Below are 20,801 nucleotides of genomic sequence, written 5' to 3'. Positions count from 1 at the left end.
TAACACTGGGCCAGCTGAAGCTGGGAGCTCTCGACTTTCCAAATTATCAGTTGGGAAATGGAATGCTTTTACAAATCATGTGTCTTTGAGTGATCCTAGACAGTTGGTGAGAAAGAGTTTGTCACCAACATAAATAATCAGAGAGAAGTTGGATATGCCTGAAGCTACCCAGAGATCTCCACATGGAGCTGCTGAGAGGAGACTGGGGAGTGTGAAGAAATGAAAGTTGCTTGGTGTTCAGGATCAAAGAGGGCTGAATCTTCACACCACAGGTAAAAAAGGACAATGGCGAATAACAGAACCAGCAGAGACATTTCCTTCTGGATTCATTCAGCAAAGGATGTCTATAAACTCTAACGACAGAAGGAAATACATCAGCCCTGGTTTTGTCAGATCAAAATGCAGGATCAGATTTAAAAGGGGGTCTTCACATACATAGTCCCATTTTGAGACACCCTATGGCTTATAAATTGTGTTGTAGGTAAAAACCTATTTTAGTCTCATATATTTAATTTATTTTAAAAATAAAAACACTCCTTTCCACAGATCGTCATACCACTTTATTGTTAGGGACAAATTACAAATTACCCTAGTTAGTTTTTTTTAAGATTTTATTCATTTATTCATGAAAGACAGAGAGAAAGAGAGAGGCAGAGACATAGGTAGAGGGAGAAGCAGGCTCCATGCAGGGAGCCCGATGTGGGACTCCTGGGATCCTGACCTGAGCTCAAGGCAGATAGATGCTCAAGCAGTGAGGCACTCACATGTCCCGCTCTAGTTAGTTTTTGGAATGAAATGTAGGTATTTTGTTCTTAATATTGTTTCCCAGTGTTAGTTCTGAGAGGTTATATGGCAGGTGCTTTGTGTTGTTCTGTAGCCACGTTGTAGTGTTTCAGAAACACTGAAACACCCTTTTGTAGGATAGTGGTGAAATGACTACTGCAGGGGGTTGTGGAGCCAGGAGGAATGAAATGTTGCTGCTTATTTCTGAATGTCAAGTCATGGGGACCTACTTTTTTTTTTTTTTTTTTTAATCTTTTCATGCTTCAAGTTTTTCAAGCATGTATTACTTGGGTGTTTTTTCTCCATTTCTTTGCTGCCTCTTCTCATGGGATCTTTGTGCTCTGGCACTCACCTGCTAATGTGGATCTTTGAATCACATTTTCGATGAAAAAGCATAGGAAAAGAGTTTGACACCTTTCATGAGACAAATGAAAATTGTTCCATGTTTGTATAATAAAATGTTTTCTTCACTGAAACTAGCAGGATTTCATTTATTTAGGAGTGTGTATGTGTGTCTGTCTTGTCTATCTGTCTCACCAGCCTTTTATTTATTTATTTATTTATTTATTTATTTTTTAAAAAGATTTTATTTATTTGTTTGAGAGCGAGAGAGAGTGAGCACAACAGCAGGGAGGGAGGGTGAGGGAGAAGCAGGCTCCCTGCAGAGCAGGGAGCCCAAGCTGGGGCTCCATCCCAGGACCTCAGGATCATGACCTGAGTTGAAGACAGATGCTTAACCGACTGAGGCATACAGGTGGCTTCTCACTGGCCCTTCATGAGAACGTTTTGAAAGCAATGGATCTTCACCCCAAGAAGAAACCCATACATTCTCATGCACATAAGATTTTTTTCATATAATTTCAAATGGTGGATTCATCCCTGCTCTTGGCTATGAGTCCTTTGTTCTGAATTACCAAAAGTCATTTTGAATATACTTGACTTTGGGCACAATTTGTGTGGTCCCCAGAGAAAGGTGACCTTTGAGGTTGTTTGAGACAGTAGGAGATCTGGACATATCTAGATTTCATGCCCATGCAATACAGGTCACACTTTATATAGAGAGAACTTGAGTCTGAGAGTGTGTTTCCTGGGGATGTTGGATTGGTCCCATTGGTGAGAAATGGGACCAGAGAAATTCATGGCTTAGTTTTTTTCTTTTCTTTCTTACTTTTTTTTTTCTTTAAAGATTTTATTTATTCACTCATGGAAGACACAGAAAGAAAGAGAGAGAGAGGCAGAGACACAGGCAGAGGGAGAAGCAGGCTCCATGCAGGGAGCCCAACTCAGGACTCGATCCCAGGTCTCCAGACTCACGCTCTGGGCGGAAGGTGGTGCTAAACCGCTGAGGCACCCAGGCTGCCCCTTACTTTTTTTTTTTTTTTTTTAGCTTTGAACATCCACTGAACATGAAGATTTACAATAATAAATGCAGTGAAAACAAATAAACATTTACAGCTACTTTGGCTCTGTGAGTGAGAACAGAGATATCCTTGAAGGCAAGGACTATATCCTATTGATGTATGCTCAGGGAGCTCCCATATGTACTTAAATATGGGCTCTGGGAGTGCAAGAGCCAGTCTTCATTAGACATCTCCTGGGAGGAGATAAGTTTTGGGTTGGAGCTTCATCTTGAGTCTTCTGGGATTTAAACTATTTTCCCCTATGATTTCCTAGTGATAAACCACCAGCACAGGAGGAAAACCCAGAAGAGTGTAAAGACCTCCCTGCCCTCCTTTCTCCTCCTGGGAGGAAGGGGCCCCTCACTCCTCAGCTCCTGACTGCTGTTTGAGAGTACTGCTGCAAAACAAGAGTTTGTAAGTCTTGGCCTAAAAGGAGCCCAAACTGTCATCTTAGAGCACATGTACCACCCTACTAGCAATATGTAACAAAAGGCCACAAAACAACAAACTTGACTTCATCCTCCTGTAAGTTCCAATAATCCCGTGTTTATACTCATGTGACCTCTATATGTCATGCCTTATCATCACCTTAGTTCATATACCAGACTGAAAAGCTCTTAAATTAGGTCAGAGGTCTTTTTCTAAACAGCTCAATGGTCCTTTTACTGCCAAAGCCAGCCAGGCATGTTGCTGGTATTCAGCAAATAGTTGCCGAGCAAATATTAAAAGGGCCAGATAGCTAGTGTCCTTTAGAATCTCTAAACATTCCCTTTCAAATTGTTTCCAACTCCTGGCCAAGTTGGAACAATGATTCAAGGTTATATTGTCAGAGGCTGAGCCATTGCCTTGCTATTAATTAGTCTTATAATTTATCCTAAGTCTACATAGCAAGTAAACCATACTATTTACATTTTTGGTTTTCTATTGATGTTTATGATGCATAGAATCATGATGGGTGGACTTACGGTCATATTCTGGTAATTTTATTACACGGGTTCAGTCGTTGGCAGGGATGAAACAGATTCCTTCATTAAGTTCATTAAATTCATTGACTCTCATATGCTAGTTATTATTTTATATACACTGCGATAAAAATATGAGTGAGAAGTGGTTATCCGCTTATAAGCAGCTCTCAGGTTGGTAGGCAGACAGATGCATGAGTAGTAATTGCAATATCTAATGTGTTAAGTGGCCTGAAAGAGGTAAGGAAAGAAAGGGCCAAGGAATAATTGATTTTGCCTGGGCCTGAGGAGAATATGCCAGGTCCAAGGACAGGGTGAGGAATGAGATTGGAATGGCAACATTGCGAGCAGAGGAAATGCCTATGCAAAGCACATAGGAAGGTGTGCAGATCTCTGAGTAGCGTGCGGGCGTCTAGGATGCCAGGAATCACTGGTGATGATGAGATGGAGATGTGTAGATACTCTAGACGGGTTTTGAAGCCTCTGTGTAAAGTCCTTTGGATTTCCTCTTGCATGTACTGGGTGCTTTTGAATGGGTGAAAGCAGGTTCTGACTACCACTTTTTTTTTTTTTTAAGATTTTATCTATGTATTTGAGAGAGAGAGAGAAATAGCATGAGCAGGGGAGGGGCAAACGGACAAGCAGACTCCCCATTGAGTACTGAGCCTGATGCAGGGCTCAATCCCAAGACACTGAGACCATGACCTGAGCTGAAACCAAGAATCAACTGAGCCACCCAGGTGCCCCATTACTACCACTCTTTTTATAGTAAACATCTACACCCAGATCTGGGTTCTTGCCTGAGGTGAATAGTAATAAATGGGGACCATAATTGGCCAGAGAAGCGATTTCTTTTTCTTTTTTAAGATTTTATTTATTAATTCATGAGAGACACACACACACACACACAGAGGCAGAGACACAGGCAGAGGGAGAAGCAGGCTCCATGCAGGGAGCCGGATGTGGGACTCGATCCCGGGTCTCCAGGATCACATCCAGGGCTGAAGGCGGCGCTAAACTGCTGAGCCACCCCGGCTGCCCCCCACCCCCCACCCTTTTTTAAGACTGAGAAGCTATTTCATCCACTCCAACAAATAGTCAGCGAAGCTTACAGAAAATGTAGTGTGGGGCATGGTGACTGGCTGCCACATTGAAATCGTTTTAGAAAGTGAGGAGCTCCTCCTGAAGATAAGGTTATTTGTTTGTTTAGAATTAAGAGAAACAAACATGAACTTGAAGTGTTTCTCATTTTGGCAGTTTGACTTGGGAATCTGAGAAAGACCAACATTGTTATTAGTGCTGCCCTTTTTGAATTGGCTTTACCTGGGAGTAAAGAGTAGCAACCAGCGGTATAATTAACATAGGAACCACAACAAACATTTAAAATACTCAATCTAGGTTTAAATATATAAATATATAAATATAAATATAAATATAAATATATATATGAGTTTGATATGCCAACATATAAGACCCAGTGCTCATCCTGTCATGTGCTCCCCTCAGTGCCTGTCACTCAGTCCCCTCATCCTCACGCCCACCTCCCCTTCCACTACCCCTTGTTCATTTCCCAGAGTTAGGGGTCTCTCATGTTCTATCACCCTCTCTGATGTTTCCCACTCATTTTCCCTCCTCTCCCCTATAATCCCTTTCACCGTTTCTTATATTCCTGGTGTGAGTGAAACCGTATAATGATTGTCCTTCTCCGATTGACTTACTTCACTCAACATAATACCCTCCAGTTCCATCTACATCAATCTAGGTTGTTTGGTGGGGTAAGACAACTACTTAGACCCAGAATAACCTGCATAACTGGATTGACATGTTCTGGCCTCATAGTCAGTGTCTGGCAAGTAGTTCTAATAAAAACAGCTTCAGGGGGCACCTGGGGAGCTCAGTCAGTTAAGCATCTGACTCTTGATCTCAGCTCAGGTCTTGATCTCAGAGTCATGAGTTCAAGCCCTGCATTGGGCTCCTGGCCTAACATGGGGCCCACCTAAAAAAGAAATAAAAACAATACCACTTTGTCACACACTTAGTGGCATTGTGGCCCTGTTCATTCTTTTATCCAAAACCAAATATTTATGGAACACCTACTGAGTGCTAGTCTTAGAGGTTAAGTTTTAGGAAACATTTGAAAAAGAGGCCCTCTTTGTAGCCCATTTCTAGGAAAAAACTTACCATGGAGACTTCCAGGACTGTTTGAGTGTAAAAACTTTCTCATTAATTAATTAATTTATTCAGTAGAATAAATCTTGATCACTCACAAAGTGCTGGGCCCTAGGCTGGGCATTTGGTGTCCGGAGGGAATTCAGTATTGAATGCTGTAGACTCAGCCCTTGTCTTAATGGAATTTGCATTCTAGGAAGATATGTACGGATTGTGACAGCATTGGAGTGGAGCATGAGAAATGCTTGGACAAGTTAAATACAGGGAAAATTAAAATGGTTTAGCCTGGCTGTACCGTGAGGTGTGCTGTGGAAGCAGAGAGCAGGGTGGATCTGGTGCCCAGCCGGCTGGTGTTTGGAGCTCTGAGTGTTGAGGATTTACTCTAATGCCAGAAAGAGATTTGCTACCTAGAAAGATTGGGCAGCCTGTGTGTGAAGAGGGTTTGGGCTGAATTTGAAGACAGACCAGACAGATCCTGCCCTAATCCTAATCGGGTTGGTAGATGATTTGTAACTCTACAAGGGGCGGGGCTGTGGGAATGCAGAAGAATGGCTGGAGTGGAAGATTTTTGTTAGGTAGGATCTAAATAGGACTTGGTGAGTGACTGGAGGTGGGGATCTTGAGCAGCTATGGGAAGAGGATGCTCTCCTATCCACTAGGAAACACAGTACTTATCTATGGAGGTGAACATTATTTTCAGTTGTAATTCAAAAGAATTAATACAAACTGACATAAGAACCTTGTCCTTTGCTAGCGCAGCCAGCGGACAGATGCATTAGAGAGAGGAAGGGAAGAAACTCAGAAGGGTGACCGCTCCAATTTTGATTTTTCTCTCTACTTTCCAATTTCAAGGCCAGTTGAATATGCCTCATTAGTTGGAGGGAGACTGATCCTATAATCTGTTTCATTTTCAGAGAACTAGAGAGATGGATACTTCCTTGGAGAAGGTGATTTTTGCAGCCTTTGAATAAAAGCACTTCCAGTTCTACCTTCAGCTGAAAATCAGTGGTGTCTGGTGTTTATCAGAAGCCACTCAACACTCTCATGCCCAGGTCACCGGCACTCATATTTTCTGACTGTCACTTTGAGCCAAATAATCTCTAATGGTCCCCAACTGCTAGGATCTCCAGCTCCCATTCTCTTGGATCTTCAATTTTTTTGTTAATTAAAAAAAAAAAAAAAACTCTTCTAGTAAGGCACATTTGATTTGTTGCTGAATTAATGTTTTTCTCCTTTTGAACATGTCATCTAGGTCGTTAATGGAAAAATGTAGTCTGTGGTGCTGCAGGGTTTATCCGTTTTATTTTAATATGTTTTAAATATAAAATATAAAAACTGCGCTGTTAAAAGAATGTATAGCTGGAATTTTAATTTGATTATCTTTCCCAATTTTCTCAGGCTTTCATAGGCAAGTACTTGTTTGAACAGCTGTACTCCTGTAAATCTCAGTAACAAATGAATGAGGAATGATTTTTTTGTGTAGCAAGTCAGATGAAAGGAACTTCCTAAGAAAGATCGTTAAGAGAGGAAGGAAAACTAGCAAATATTTGAGAAATTTAGCAACTATTTAAAACAAAATAAAGCAGTTTACTCTAATAATTCTTTCCTAATGATCTTAAAATGTGCTGTCACTAATAGAGAAGCAGCTTCTTATTTCATTTCGGTTTTAATCCTGGGTGGAGATAAAATTTAAAACTGGAGTCAGCACGAAAGGAGAAATGCTACAAACTGAGATGCATAAAAAATGGGGATGTAGTCAGTTTTCTATTATCTAATTTTCCTGCATCTATACGTGTTAGCCAATGCTGGCGTGGGGGGAGGGGCGGGGGCGGGGCTGTGAAATCTGTCTGCCTCCAATCACAAAGAGATCCAATTAACATGTGAAAAGATACTCGAAAGAGCTGTGGGATAGAAAGGCTTTGGGCTTTCAACATCTTACCTACTGGATAGATTTGAAAGCATAAAATAAAGCTAAAGTCAATTCAGGGAAACATTGATTCACCCAACTGAATAAACAACTTACTGAATTTGCTAATCTAATTAATCAAACTCTGCTTCTCCTTTCCAAAGTAGATTCACAGGCAGTAAAATAAATTAAGTCAACATTTCCAGCCCCCCTCCCTCCACTTACTAAAAATAAGCTTTCTTTCCCTGGGTAAATCGGTCATTTAAATTCCCAAGGCTGTACTAGGGCAGTCCACTGGCAGGAAGCAATTGTATGGATGCAAAATCGTTTCTCTGCAGATTGCAGAGCTTGGGTTCTGAGTATCATATCTCAGCTCTACCACCTTAACTGATGAATAAAATAAATATGAGCTGAAGTTGTTTTTAGAGATAAATAGCCTATGGATGATGTTGATTTGCAGATAGGGGAGCCTGTGACTTAGAGATGTACTGTAATGGTAGGAAATAACAACTTTGGGGAAAAAAAAATCCTGGAAAATTAAAGGATGTTTAAAAAAAAATTTTTTTTTTAAGATTTTATTTATTTATTCATGAGAGACACAGAGAGAGAGGGAGAGAGAGAAGCAGGCTCCATGCAGGGAGCCTGATGTGGGACTTGATCCCGGGTCTCCAGGATCAGGCCCTGGGCTGAAGGTGGCACTAAACTGCTGAGCCACCTGGGCTGCCCAGGATGTTTAAAATTTGAAAACAGTCGTAATTGTGAAAATTTAAGAGACCAAAAGTAGTAAAAATATTTCAGTTCAGTAGTCTGCAGGCCTGGTCCTTGATGTTGAGTTTCCTTAACTTTATTTTTAAAAAGATCTTATAAAAAAATAAAAAAATAAAAAGATCTTATTTATTCATGAGAGACACAGAGAGGCAGGGACACAGGCAGAGGGAGAAGCAGGCTCCATGAGGAGAGCCCGACGTGGAACTCGATCCTATACCTGGGGATATGCCCAGAGAGGAAGGCAGACACCCAACCGCTGGGCCACCCAGGCACCCGAGTTTCCTTAACTTTAAAACACTAGAATCAGATTCAGTTTTAGGTTGCTTGTGTATACATATGGTTTAGTAACTTTATTTTTTTTATTTTTTATTTTTTTAATTTTTTATTTATTTATGTTAGTCACACACACACAGAGAGAGAGAGAGAGAGGCAGAGACACAGGCAGAGGGAGAAGCAGGCTCCATGCACCGGGAGCCCGATGTGGGACTCGATCCTGGGTCTCCAGGATCATGCCCCAGGCCAAAGGCAGGCGCCAAACCGCTGCGCCACCCAGGGATCCCGGTTTACTAACTTTATATACACGTGCGTTCACATAGTTACAGAGCACAAGGGAGAGGGAGGGACAGAGGAAACAGGGAACACAAAGGAAAGGAATGTAAGGTGGTGATGGCAGGTGCTATGTAAATTAGCCAAAATATAATATATGGATGGATAGTCTAGATAACAAGTCAAGTGTGAGACAAGACGTAACACTAGATTTTTTTTTGCTTTTTAAAGGTATGATACCAAGATGCAGAAATAAGACTACAGATTACAATTGAGAAGGAGATATGCCACAAAGCATATCCTTGCCTTCACCATGAACTGGCACACTTCCGAGGAAGTGCAAAGTGCTTCCAGATGACTTCTGAATGCCACCAACTGTAGTCACCTTGCTGGTGCCCTCCCTTGGAGGAGGATCAAAGAATCCCCAAGGATTGCCTTTCCCCACATTTCCTTCTGTGAGGGACCTATTTCTATTCTTTCCAGTCTTATTCACCCTAGGATATTATGCTCAAAACTCACTTATATGCCCAGCTAGTCTTAATTAAAATGTAAGGGAAGATTAGGGCATGATCAAATGAAGTTCTGAATATACTTGAATAGTCGGGCAACAGTTTAATGGATTAAATAGTTCTTGGAGGTACTTCTTTTTCTGACAGTAAGTCTTACTAGTGCTGTCATTTCTTAATACCCTTTTCTACTTCTAGAAAAGGCTCAACGTTCTCTTTTAACTTACAGATTATTTTGCTATCTGGAAACTCATGCCCACCTCTTTGACTTCGGGTCAAAATTGCTTTCCTCACAGTCTGACTGGGAAAGTTGTAAAACATTAGAATGTCCTTCAGCGGTGGGCTGTGGAATGTCATGTAAGTTATTACTACTTTTTTTCAGAATGTGATGGATTTTCATGTGCAGATTTGGTTGTGTAGATAGCCAAACCAGATGGGTGTCTGAGAATTCACGCTGTAATTTATTGAGTTACCCTTAACATTCAAATTGGGAAAGAATATGGCTAGATGCAGGTGAAGATGATAAACATTACCTTGTTTTAATTGTGATGGCCAAGTCATCCTTAAAAAACTTACAATTTCCTGTAATATTTACCCCAACTCCAATCTGCATGGTCAGGCATTACTACCTACTGAGTCACTCTGTGTGAAGCATTAAGCATAGTGTCTAGGACCACTTAAGTGTGCTTATAAATGTTAGCTATCATTGTTTTTATTTTCAATATATATAGTAAAAATATTTATTTTTATATTTAATTTTATTTTGATTTTATAATAAAAGTATTTTTATATTGTCTGTGCTCTTATATGGTGACTCATACATCATACACACATTCAAGTAGTCATAAATGTTTTCTTTTTTTTTAAAGGTTTTATTAATTTATTTGAGAGAGAGAGAGAGAGAGAAAGAGAGAGAACACGAATGGCAGAGGGACAAGGACAAGCAGACTCACTGCTGAGCAGGGAACCTGCCATATGGCTTGAGGCTTGATCCCAGGACCCCAGGATCATGACCCAAACCAAAGGCAGATGCTTAACTAACTGGGCCACCGAGGTGCACCCCCCAAAATTTGGTTCTTAAAAATAATTATTTCTTTCTGCAGATAACAAACGCAAGCTCTCTGTCCTAAAAATGATGGTCTACCTTTTATAATAATGTGTCACCTTGTAATATATTCCTTTACGTCTTCTGGATTTTGAGTTCATTTGAGGTCAAAACCATGGGAACCAAAAAAATTCATGTCCTTACCTTGAACTAGTTCAGGATTAGAAAGATAAATCACAAAGTGCTTTGCATTGATAAAACTATTTTTATTAAAAAAATTTTATTAGCACCTAACACAGGATCTTACACATAGTAAACTCTTAATAAATCCAGCTACTAAAAATCAATCAATCAATCAATCAATCAATCAATCCAGCTACTCTTATCAGGCCGTTTGTTTTAATTGTGGCTCTCTGAATGACTTTTCATTGAAAATAAGTTTTTAGTGAGGAGGCCCAAAAAGGGATAGAGTATCATGCTAAAAGGTTGACCATTGCTGAGTTTTCTCACCAGTTTTATTAAGATGTAATTGGCATATAATACTATATAGTTTTAAGGTATACAACTTAATGATTTGAAGGATGCATATATTGCAAAATGATTACCACAGTAAGTTTAGTTAACATCCATCACCCACATAGCATTTTTTTCGTAGGACAAATTACTTCAAAAATACTGTATTCTCTTCTGGACCCATTTGGAAATATTGATAGCTGCAGTATATTGACATCCCTATTTATGGTTCAGAAGACCTTACTCTAGCAATAATAACCACTGTTACCATCGTCACAATATCTCCCTACCAACAATACCTAGTATTATATAGAGCTCCCATATCTCTTGGCACATTTGAACCTTACAATAATTCTGTGAGATATGGAGGGTAGCAGATTCTTCCGTATTTTATGGATGTGGGCAACCTTCCCAGGTAATAATGACTTCCCTAAGATCAAGTAACTGGTGTCAGGGCTCAAATCCAAGTTTCTTCAGTTCCATTGTGTTCACCGCTAGACTAATATCGCTGGCATATTCCTTAGACAGGTGAAGGGCCTGGGACTGTTTCAGTATGGGAAAGATGACCACTATCTTACCATGTTTGAAGCCTATCCTGTATCCTGTAATTAGTCTTACCCTGAAATTTCTCAGAGTGAAACTTTGAATGTATGTTGCTTATGTCTATACTTATTTTGGCTTTGTAAGACTTCTTTTTCTGATATGCAAGGCCAGAGGTGGAACATGTCTTGCCACACACCCTTGTGCTCCGGCCTCTGCCCATCTCCTGGCCTCATTTCATTAAGTTCTCCCCAGCCTCACTGGTTTTCTTTTCTACCACAGGACCTTTGCACTGCTAGAATGCCATTCCCCTTTCCCCATAGTTTTGCTTGGTTGGATCTTATACATCCTTTAGGACTCAGCCTTATGGTCACCCCTTGTCCAGAGAAGACTTCCCCATAAGGATCAATGTTGCACACAACCTCAGTAAATTAATCAGAATCCTTAATTGCAAGCAACAGGAATGGAATCTGAGCAGAAGTGAAGTCTGCTGAAAGGATATTGGGAAGTTCACGGGAGAGTGCCCTTTTGGGAGGGGCAAAGAGATAGGCACATAGCTACGTTTTCAGGAGCAATGTCCAAAACTGCACCAGAGAAATAGCTCAAGAGTATGGGCTGTCACCTGTCCTGCCTCACAAGCACTAGGTGCTGTGGTTTGCAGTGGTGGTGGGAGATCTGCCTGCTTACAGCTGCTGTCAGTAGCAGTGCTGCTCTGTGCTGGGGGCTCTGCCTTGCAACAAGACTTGGCCCCCATGCTGGATACCCTGGTTGCCATCCTGGCCAGTAAAAGCAAATCAGATCCATACCAGTATGGAGTGCCCTTCCTCTCGTTGCTCACACGTGAATCCCAATTTTGCAAGGGCAGATCTCATCGGTGGTACTGAGCTCACCCTAGCTGCAAAGGAGGCCAGGGAACTGGGTTTCCTAAGTTCTATATACCCAGAAAGTGGGACTCAGAAAGCCAGAAATCACCCAACCACATTAAGGCTGCTCCAAGAGTGCTGATCACCAGATCAAATATCTTCTGCACGGAGATCAGTATTCTCATCCGTATGATGGACCAGTCATACTTACCTCACGGTGTTGCTGTAAGGATTGCATATGGTGATTTGTGAAATTGTTGAATAAACTGTGCAGAGAGACAGAAGTATAAAATAATAGTATGTATTTGCTATGACTTATATCTTTGGCCCAAACAAAATTGAATGCGTAAACGGTTGATTAATCTTCAATTCACTGTAGAGGTTTGTAAAATATGAAGGATATTCTGTTTCCCCCAAAGCATTCTAAACGCTTAGGAGAAATTGAAAAAACAGTCTTTTTTATATCAAAGTGCTTCCCTTATAAATTTATATCATCTCCACATTTTTGTTTTGTAATGGAAACATACAAAATGATGCCAAGCATAAAAAATGTGGGTGAGTTTTCAGCTACTTTTGAGCCCTTTCTGAATTTTAAGTCTTTGTTCTAATCTAGTTTTTACTCTGGTTTCCTTGGGAATACAGCCCTCTTGTTCCAAAACAGACAATGGGCTATTCAACCCTCAGTGCTCTCTACATTGGGTTTTTCTGCTATGGCCCTTTGGTGACTCTACTAGCAGGATTATTATCTTGGAAAAAAATGTAGACGTGACAGCTGAGTTTTTAGCACAAGTAATAGCAGTTGTGTAAAAGAGGGTGTGCACAGAAATGCTTGTAGCAGTTGCCAGATTTCATTAATGCTAATGCTGTGGGAGTGATTCACACACTCGGTGAATGCAATTCTGGCTTTCTTCTATGGGGACACTTCCTCCATAGGAGAGGTCAATAACAATGCAATTTCAGAGGAGAAAGAGCCAGGCAGGGCTGTTTGCCTATTGGACAGAAATGTTTCTCGTATAACATAGCAGACTTTTGAGTCACAGTATTTGGCTAGCTTTCTCTTTCGATAAATATTGCATTAAAATAATATATTATCGCTAGAAAAAAGCAAAACATGATCCTGCTTTGCAGTACCAAAAATAGGGTTCTAATTCTTGGATTGTTTGATTTCTTTCATCCTAAAGTTATCTTTTATTCAGGAATATGGAGAATTCTAAGATAAGGGCTTTTAGACCTCTTTTACTTAAGTGATACTTCATACCAGATTGAAGAGCATCGTGGATTACCAGTGTTCTCATGCTGAATTTGGAAGAATTTCCTCTCAACATACACACTCTGCTTCTTCCTCCTCAACCCTTTTCCGCTTATCTACACTCATGCACACACTCACTCATTTATGCTCAACCTCAATAGGACATTTGTTTCAAGACTTATCCTTATGCTGGGTTTTAGTAAAGGTCACTCGGCCTGGAAGTGGAACTGCCTTATGAATAGCACGCAAAAGCAGAGCTCTCTTGAGGTAACGGTGCACTAGGACACAGTACATTTTGGTGATTCAAAAGTTATTTCAATTATATGGACCAGTATTTGTGTGATCTGTGAATAGTTTCCAGCTATGGAAATTCTAATTCCATCTCTCAAAATACATCCTGAGCTTAAGGGAGCCGTCTCTTGATTGGGGTAGGAGGAATGAGGTACATTGGGGAGGAAATGGAATATTCAGAGCTGAAGCTTTTGCTTTAATTGGTGGTATTGGAAGGGACTTGACACTGCGCAACCCTCCCTCTTTGTCTGCAAAGGAATTCTCAGGTGACCAAGCGGGTGTATTGTGATTGCCTTTTATTTTATTGGCTTAACTGAATTCTTACATTACTCTTTACCATTTGATATTGACAAACCATAAAATTCTTATAGAACCTGCTCAGTAGCGCCTTACAAAGAATTATCTTGTTAATAAACTCAGGGTCATTTGGAATTCAGGTTTAATTAAAATGGAAAAGTAAATGATTATGTAAAGATTTTTCCTCATTTAAACTTCTATCCTTTTGTTGTCTCTCTCCCTTTTCTCTAAATTCAAAGATAGATTTTATTTCAAACCCATTTTTGCAAGGTGAATTTTTACAGAATCTGTGGTAATACCTGTTCTGCTGTTAGCTTTTGAATTAAAGACTTTTAAAAAATATATAAATTAGAAAGGTTAAGACGAGTGTTCTGAAGTAAAGTCTGAGGGAGGCAAAAATGAAAAACAAATCTATGTTATCCAGGGATTTTTGTTTTTAAGGATGCTGTTTGAAGATAATGATTGTTTATGGACTCTTTAAAGATGTTTTCTCATAAGAGTTGCCAGATAACAGATTAGTTATCCGAGAGTGGTTTGAAAGGCCTTTTGAAATTGCCTCGGTGACAATACTACCTTACGGTACTTATAGAGCTCCTTTGAAGTTGGCTTTTTGTATTGGACAACCGGAAAATATTTTTTCTTTCCTTCTTTTATTAAACAAAAGTAATACTTGGACCAAAGGTTTAGTAAACTGGCATGGAAGAAACACACTAGTTATTTTTGTGATTGACTCAGCTTTTCATCTCTCAGCCTTTGTTGGTGGTGGCAGGATTTTTCTGAATTCAGATTCTTAGCCTAACGTATATGATGCTTTTTGTAAATTATATGTAGTTACCAGGTGCCCACTGCCATGCCTCAAAATTTGAGGGCTTCTCCCCTCAAAAGGAGCAAAGGCCGTCCTGCTGCTCCCAGGCTTGGTTGTTCAGAGAGCTTTGGATTGAGATAAACATTGTAGGTCACGGGACATTCCTGCACAACCTTTGTTATAGGCAGTCATGCTAAAAGAACAGGGAAAATGGACTGGGCTGTCAGGGGTCAAGGCTGGAGACTTGACGAGGCAGACATTGTGGTTTGGGTGAGCAGGAGTTTATGGGAGGCCACTTCAGCCCAAGCTTCTCTGAGCTCACAAAGGAGATTCACGGTCCACTGCTCTGCCAAAGCTATTTGGGCAGGCACTTTTCTTCCCAACTAGCTTTTAAGTGCTCCTGGGGCCCTCCAGCCTATTCACTTAGGCCTCTCAGATTATGAATACATAAACCTTAATGATTTTGGAGTCCTAAAGGAAGGCATAGCAACTAGAGCATCATCAAAACATGTTTCTGCTAATCGAATGAACACGTACATTGGGAAGAATCACAAATACACTCCGTTCTAGTAGTCGACGGAGTGGTGAGTTTTTACAACAGTTGAACAACATTTTTTTCTGTTTTAACAGGGATAGGATGGCTGGTACTGATGATAAATTTGCATTCCAATGGGGGAACCAGTATTGTGTGATGGATGTAACTTCTGAGAGCAGCAGAAATGATTTTAGTTTTTATGGATTGACAAAAAGTAGACGAGGCATTCGATGAATACACAAGTTGGTTATTTTAAGCATTTGGGACCTCTCGTCTTCTCATATTCAGAAGCTGTATCTATTACACAGTTTCCCCCCTTCTTTTCAGTTTTGACTTTCAGACTAAAAATTGTGATTATCGTAAATATGTTGAGTCTCAATGTATATTTCAGTTGTTGTAAGCACTGTTTGATATAATCTGAATCCAAGTCAATTCTTTCAGGAGAGAATAGAAATATTCAGATGAAATTTGTTCTAAAAGGATTTAACCTGTAGTGTTCTGATTCTCTCTTCCCTTCAATTTTTATCAAGTTTTTAATTGCCCACTGGATGATTTATTTTAGAATTGGCCTACTTTCTTTTTTTTTTTGTCTTCAGTGCCTGTGGGCAAATGTAAATTTGCAGCTGAATAAGCAAACCAGGGATCTCTGTGTAAGTTAATAACTACAATAGGGAATCAAGTAGCTGATTTCTCTCCTTTTCTAGATTGGCCATGTATATAAGGGGGTAGAGCTAGGATTGGAAAAATAGGGGGAGTTATGGGGACTTGACTGGCTTTACATTGTTTGATTAATATGAAAGGAATGCATGTTTATCATAGAAAACAGACAAAAAGAAGAAAGGAAAATCCATTGTTCTTCACTTAGGGATAGTTATGTGAACATTTTGATATCTTTTATTTCAGATTTTTACGGTTTTTGAAAATTTTTTTTTTTAAGTAGGCTCCAAGCTCAGCCTGGAGCCCCACAACAGGTCTTGATCTTGCAACCCTGAGATCAAGACCTGAGCTGAGATCAAGAGTCAGATCCTTAACCCCCTGGGCTACCACTCAGGTGCCCCTGAAATATTTCATACATAGGAGTGTACATGTATTTCTGTCATAAGGAGTAGCAGCACACTACCTACCTGTGCACTGCCATCCAGCCCTAACAGAAGGGAACCCATCTGGTTTTAATCCCTAATCATACCCCTTCACTTGTACTCCAGATGCAGTTTTCCTCTGTGCAGGTAAAGTTGGTTTTTAAAAATAAAACATGTTATTGTGATTATTATAAGCACAAGTCAATTTTTAACTTGTATTCTAGTTGGTTAACATGTAGTGTGTTAGTGGTTTCAGGAGTATCAGTATATTTTACATAATTCCGTCTTCTGGATTCTGTATTTGTCATTTTCTTGTGTTCATTAATATTTCCATCACACCTGTGTATGCTCCTAAATAATGTATTTTTGTATGTTTTAAATCTTTAAATAAATGGACCTGTACTGTATTTCTTCTATCACCACTTACTTTTTCCTGTTAATAATATATTTTTAAAAGATTTTATTTATTTATTTGAGAGAGAGGGAGAGAGAGAGAGAGCATGAGCAGGGGGAGGGGCAGAAGGAAAAACAGGCTCCCCACTGAGCAGGGAACCCACTGAGGACTCTTCCATCCGAGCACCCTGGGATCATGCATGACCTGAGCTGAAGACAGATGCTCAACCCACTGAGCCACCCAGGTGCCCCTCCTATGAATAATAGTACATATCTTGTGATATGTGTGGTTGTCGTACATATAATTTTACTACTGTATTATTTTGAATTCAATGGACCACAGTTTATCCAGGTCCTGTCAGTGAATATTTGGGTTTAGTTGTGTGACAGGTTCTGTCAGCCTCACCCATGACTGTTGAATCTTTCTTGGAGCTCTCAGCAACTTCCAGATGTGGGACCCTGCATCTGTGTCTGAGGGCTCTTCCCCACTGCAGCTGCAGAGAGCCATGCTGCCACTGCGTGAGGCCAGCTGGACATGCCCTTGGAAGCAGCTTGGGAGACGAATACGTCAGCTCCTCAGATGACTCCAGTTCCCATAGTTTCCCCATGAGATGATACTCCAGTCATCCACATAATGACTGGTTTAACAATCTACCCATTAGTAGCCGTCTTTCCTTGCCCGAATTACTTGTCCACACCTCTAACAGTTTTCCTGTTTATTTTTCCTTCTAAATGACCTCAATCTTACCTCAGGGTCTGCTTCTGAGAGAAGTTAAGACTGGTTGTTGGCAGTTTTGGTCATTGCAAATTAATACTGCTGTGGACGTTCTTGAACATGTGTCCTGGTACACAGGGCAACTATTTCTTTGGAATATATTCCCAAGTAGAATGACTAGATTATATTCATGAGTCGTGAATAAGAATTGTTATTATTTAACATTCTTGTTAATTTACCTTTGGTTTTGTGGGGAGCATAAAGTTATTTCTTACGGTTTTAATTTGCATTCCTGAAGAATTAATGAGATTGTGCATCTTTATGTATACATTATTGGCCGTTTGTGTTTCTCTTCAGTAAAAACAAATGTATATCTTCTGTTAGTTTTTCTGCTGGCCTATAGTTTTCTTTGTAGGAGCTCTTTATTTATTTATTTTAAAGATTTTATTTATTTATTCATTTATGAGAGATACAGAGAGAGAGGCAGAGACATAGGCAGAGGGAGAAGCAGGCTCCCTGTAGGGAGCCTGATGCGGGACTGGATCCCAGGACCTGGAGATCATGACCTGAGCTGAAGGCAGATGCTCAACCATCTGAGCCACCTGGGCTGCCCTACCGGTTCTATTTTAAAGTAATCTCTACACCTGACATGGGGTTTGAACTTATAACCCCAAGATCAAGAGTTACATGCTCTTCCCACTGAGTCAGCCAGGTGCCCCTCAGCTCGCTTTCTTATTAATGCTTTTTTGGTGAACATAAGCTTAAAATAAATGAATTCAGAAGAAAGCATTAAGTCCTTCACAATTAAGTATGATATTACTTGTAGGTTTTTCTTATATGCTCCTTTAATTGCAATGTTTCGTTCATTTGTATTTAATGTAATTATTGGCTTGATTGGATTTAAATCTACCACTTATTTTCTAGTTTTCTTCTTTTCTTTCTTCTTTTCTTTCTTTCTTCTTTCTCCCTCCTTCTCCTTCTTCTTTTCCTCTTCCCTCTTCTTTCTTCCTTTTATTCTCCTATTTAATAACTCATACATAAAAGTTGAAATACAATATATTACAGTTTTAATGGCATTTTTACTATGTCAACAAGTGGAAGATTCTTTTCTCTACTGGAATCTCCAGCTGTGTAGTGGCTATCTGGAATAAAGTGTTTCTGATGGGATGGGTTTGGATATCACTCATTTAGTGAAAAATATGAAGTGTGAATTTGTAGTACTGAGCCACATTCAATGGGTGACATTGTTTGCTAATAAGGTGGCTCTTGAAATGCCATAGACTCAGACAAATATACTGGAGAACACCAAATAATTGAATGTGATACTTACTTTTGAAGACCAAGTGAGACAAGTGATGGACAATTGTAAAGTTTGGAGTTTAGAGGAACATCTGTGGGTAGCTCAACAGGTCCATGATCAAATGATCAGAGGTCCCGTGCAAGGGACCCAAACCCATGGCTCACTTCATCCATCAAATGAAGGAAGGCTTGTTGTAAAACTTTCCCACATTAATCTGCCTATAAATTCAGGAAAACTCTTAAGAAAAAGTCATTGAAATGACATTAGAGAGCTTTATAAGTCAAACTAAGTCTTGCTCCTTTAAACAGTTTAGTGTAGAGAGGTTTTCATAATGTTTATAAAGTGAGGTTGTGTGAGGTCACTGAAATGGTGTTTGTTTCTCTTGCAGCTATCTCAGTGGCAGTTATATACTGCTTGATATGCTTTGTTTGGGAATATGTGATACCATAAGACTACAATTTTTTGGGCTGTACTTCCTGATGTGACATTCTAGTCTGTGTGTAGATAGTGTGGAATACCATCACTCCTGGGATTTTAATAATGGAATGATAATAATATGTGTGACCTGAAATGGGTCTTTTTTTTTTTTTTTGAAATGGGTCTTAAACATCCTCCAGCTCTCTTACTATATAAATGTATTTTATTTTAAGTAGGCTCCATGCCCAATGTGAAATTTGCACTCAGGACTCCAAGATCAAGCACTGCATGCTCTATTGACTCAGCTAGGCACCCTAACTCTGTTACTATATAGAAAAAGAAATAGATGCAGAGAAAGAGACTTATATCAGTTACAGCAACTAGGACATCTGGGTAGATCTTGTAAAATAGAGATTCACCCACAAAATGTTTTAGTGGCTAATTATTGATTTAACAAAACTATTCACAAAAGTTTTTCTTTTGCCTATCAGAAAGTGGCTGAAGTTTCAAGAATGAGGAAGACAGGCTAAATTTCAAGAGAATGTCTATTTCCCAAGTGAGGCATTCATTAGACAATGGTGGGAAGGGGGTTAAGGATCGTTAATCTAAGTGTAGCTGTGTTCTTTCCAATCTCGTAATATTGTGACAGCCAAATTTCATACAGCCCCTGTCAGTGATTGTATTCAGGAAATGGGATGTACTTAAAAATGGTTAAAAGGGTATATTTGAAAAAAAAAAAAAAAGGTATATTTGGTGGTCTATATATTTGACCACAATTAGAAACATGCAAATAAATGAAAAAAAAAAAAAGTAGTCTGTGGATTCATGCCATATTTTTCCTATTTCCTTGGGTGTGAGGTAAGGTAGGTTTTAATGAGTGGAACTTTTGTGCCTTTTCTCAGGGGAGATACCAACTCCTGAGGACAGGCATCTCTTTTGAAGGCAGAGCTGAGAGGATTGGCAGTCAAAGTTATGAACATAAAAATTGGCTTGCCTGCCGGAGGCTGCCCAAATCCTCTCTTTTTCTGCCATGCCAAAAGAGCACTTCATTCCTATCACTCCATTCAGGCTACTTGGAGTGACTCATGGTTCCCCATAAGTTTGGAGGGCTGATATTATTCAGGATCTGTAATGTGTGAGGCAGTATACTAAAACTTGCCTTTCTGTGATCACATTAATATATTATGGTCATGTGCTGCAGGTGGTATTATCCCTATTTTCATCTACAGAACAAGTGAGGCTCTGACAGGTAAAATAAGCTATTTAAGCTCCCACACGTGGCAATTTAGAATTAGAATCCAAACCCAGGACTCTGTTGTTATAGTTCTTGGTCCTTTCATTTTCATATAATTGAGTAAAAAAATTTTAATATTTATTTATTTATGTGACAGAGAGAGAGAGAAAGAGAGAGAGCATGAGCAGGGGGAAGGGCAGAGGCAGAGGAGAGAAGCAGACTCCCTGTTGTGCACAGAACTGGACTTGGGGCTCGATCCCACAACCCTGAGATCATGACCTGAGCTGAAGCCGAGAGCCTGATGCTTAACTGACTGAGCCACCTCCGTGCCCAATTGATTCAAATTTTTTATGCCATCCAGGATAAGCAGAGGCAGTAATTTAGTACCTTAGACTTGGCATATAATGTATATAATATATAATGTATATAATGTCTTATATAAATATAAGAAATAGGATTTTATTTGGCATGAAGTGAATATTTCA

The 20,801-nt window shown here is 39.7% G+C and overlaps 1 protein-coding gene across 19 annotated transcripts in view; it reads left to right on the top strand.

The window, feature by feature from the left end:
* LOC140626332 (uncharacterized) overlaps positions 1–20,801 on the top strand; it is a 591,342-nt gene that overhangs the window by 58,940 nt on the left and 511,601 nt on the right. For 15 of the 19 annotated variants that reach the window (XR_012025526.1, XR_012025519.1, XR_012025521.1 and 12 more), the window contains exon 3: positions 9,270–9,397. The exons of 2 other annotated variants lie outside the window; for them this stretch is intronic. Coding sequence is in view for 8 of the 17 variants with exons in the window: in XM_072814043.1 (XP_072670144.1) it covers positions 9,270–9,397 (128 nt within the window). In the remaining 9 variants the exon portion in view is untranslated. Of the gene's footprint in view, positions 1–6,228; positions 6,367–9,269; positions 9,398–15,016; positions 15,228–20,801 lie in introns of those variants that run through there. 2 more of the 19 variants (XM_072814040.1, XM_072814048.1) reach the window with 2 other exon arrangements.

The sequence above is a fragment of the Canis lupus genome, chromosome 37 (genome assembly GCF_048164855.1).
Source record: "Canis lupus baileyi chromosome 37, mCanLup2.hap1, whole genome shotgun sequence".
Classification (NCBI taxonomy): domain Eukaryota; kingdom Metazoa; phylum Chordata; class Mammalia; order Carnivora; family Canidae; genus Canis; species Canis lupus.
Note: the sequence above shows the minus strand (reverse complement) of the source record. Positions and strands in the feature narration are given on the sequence as shown.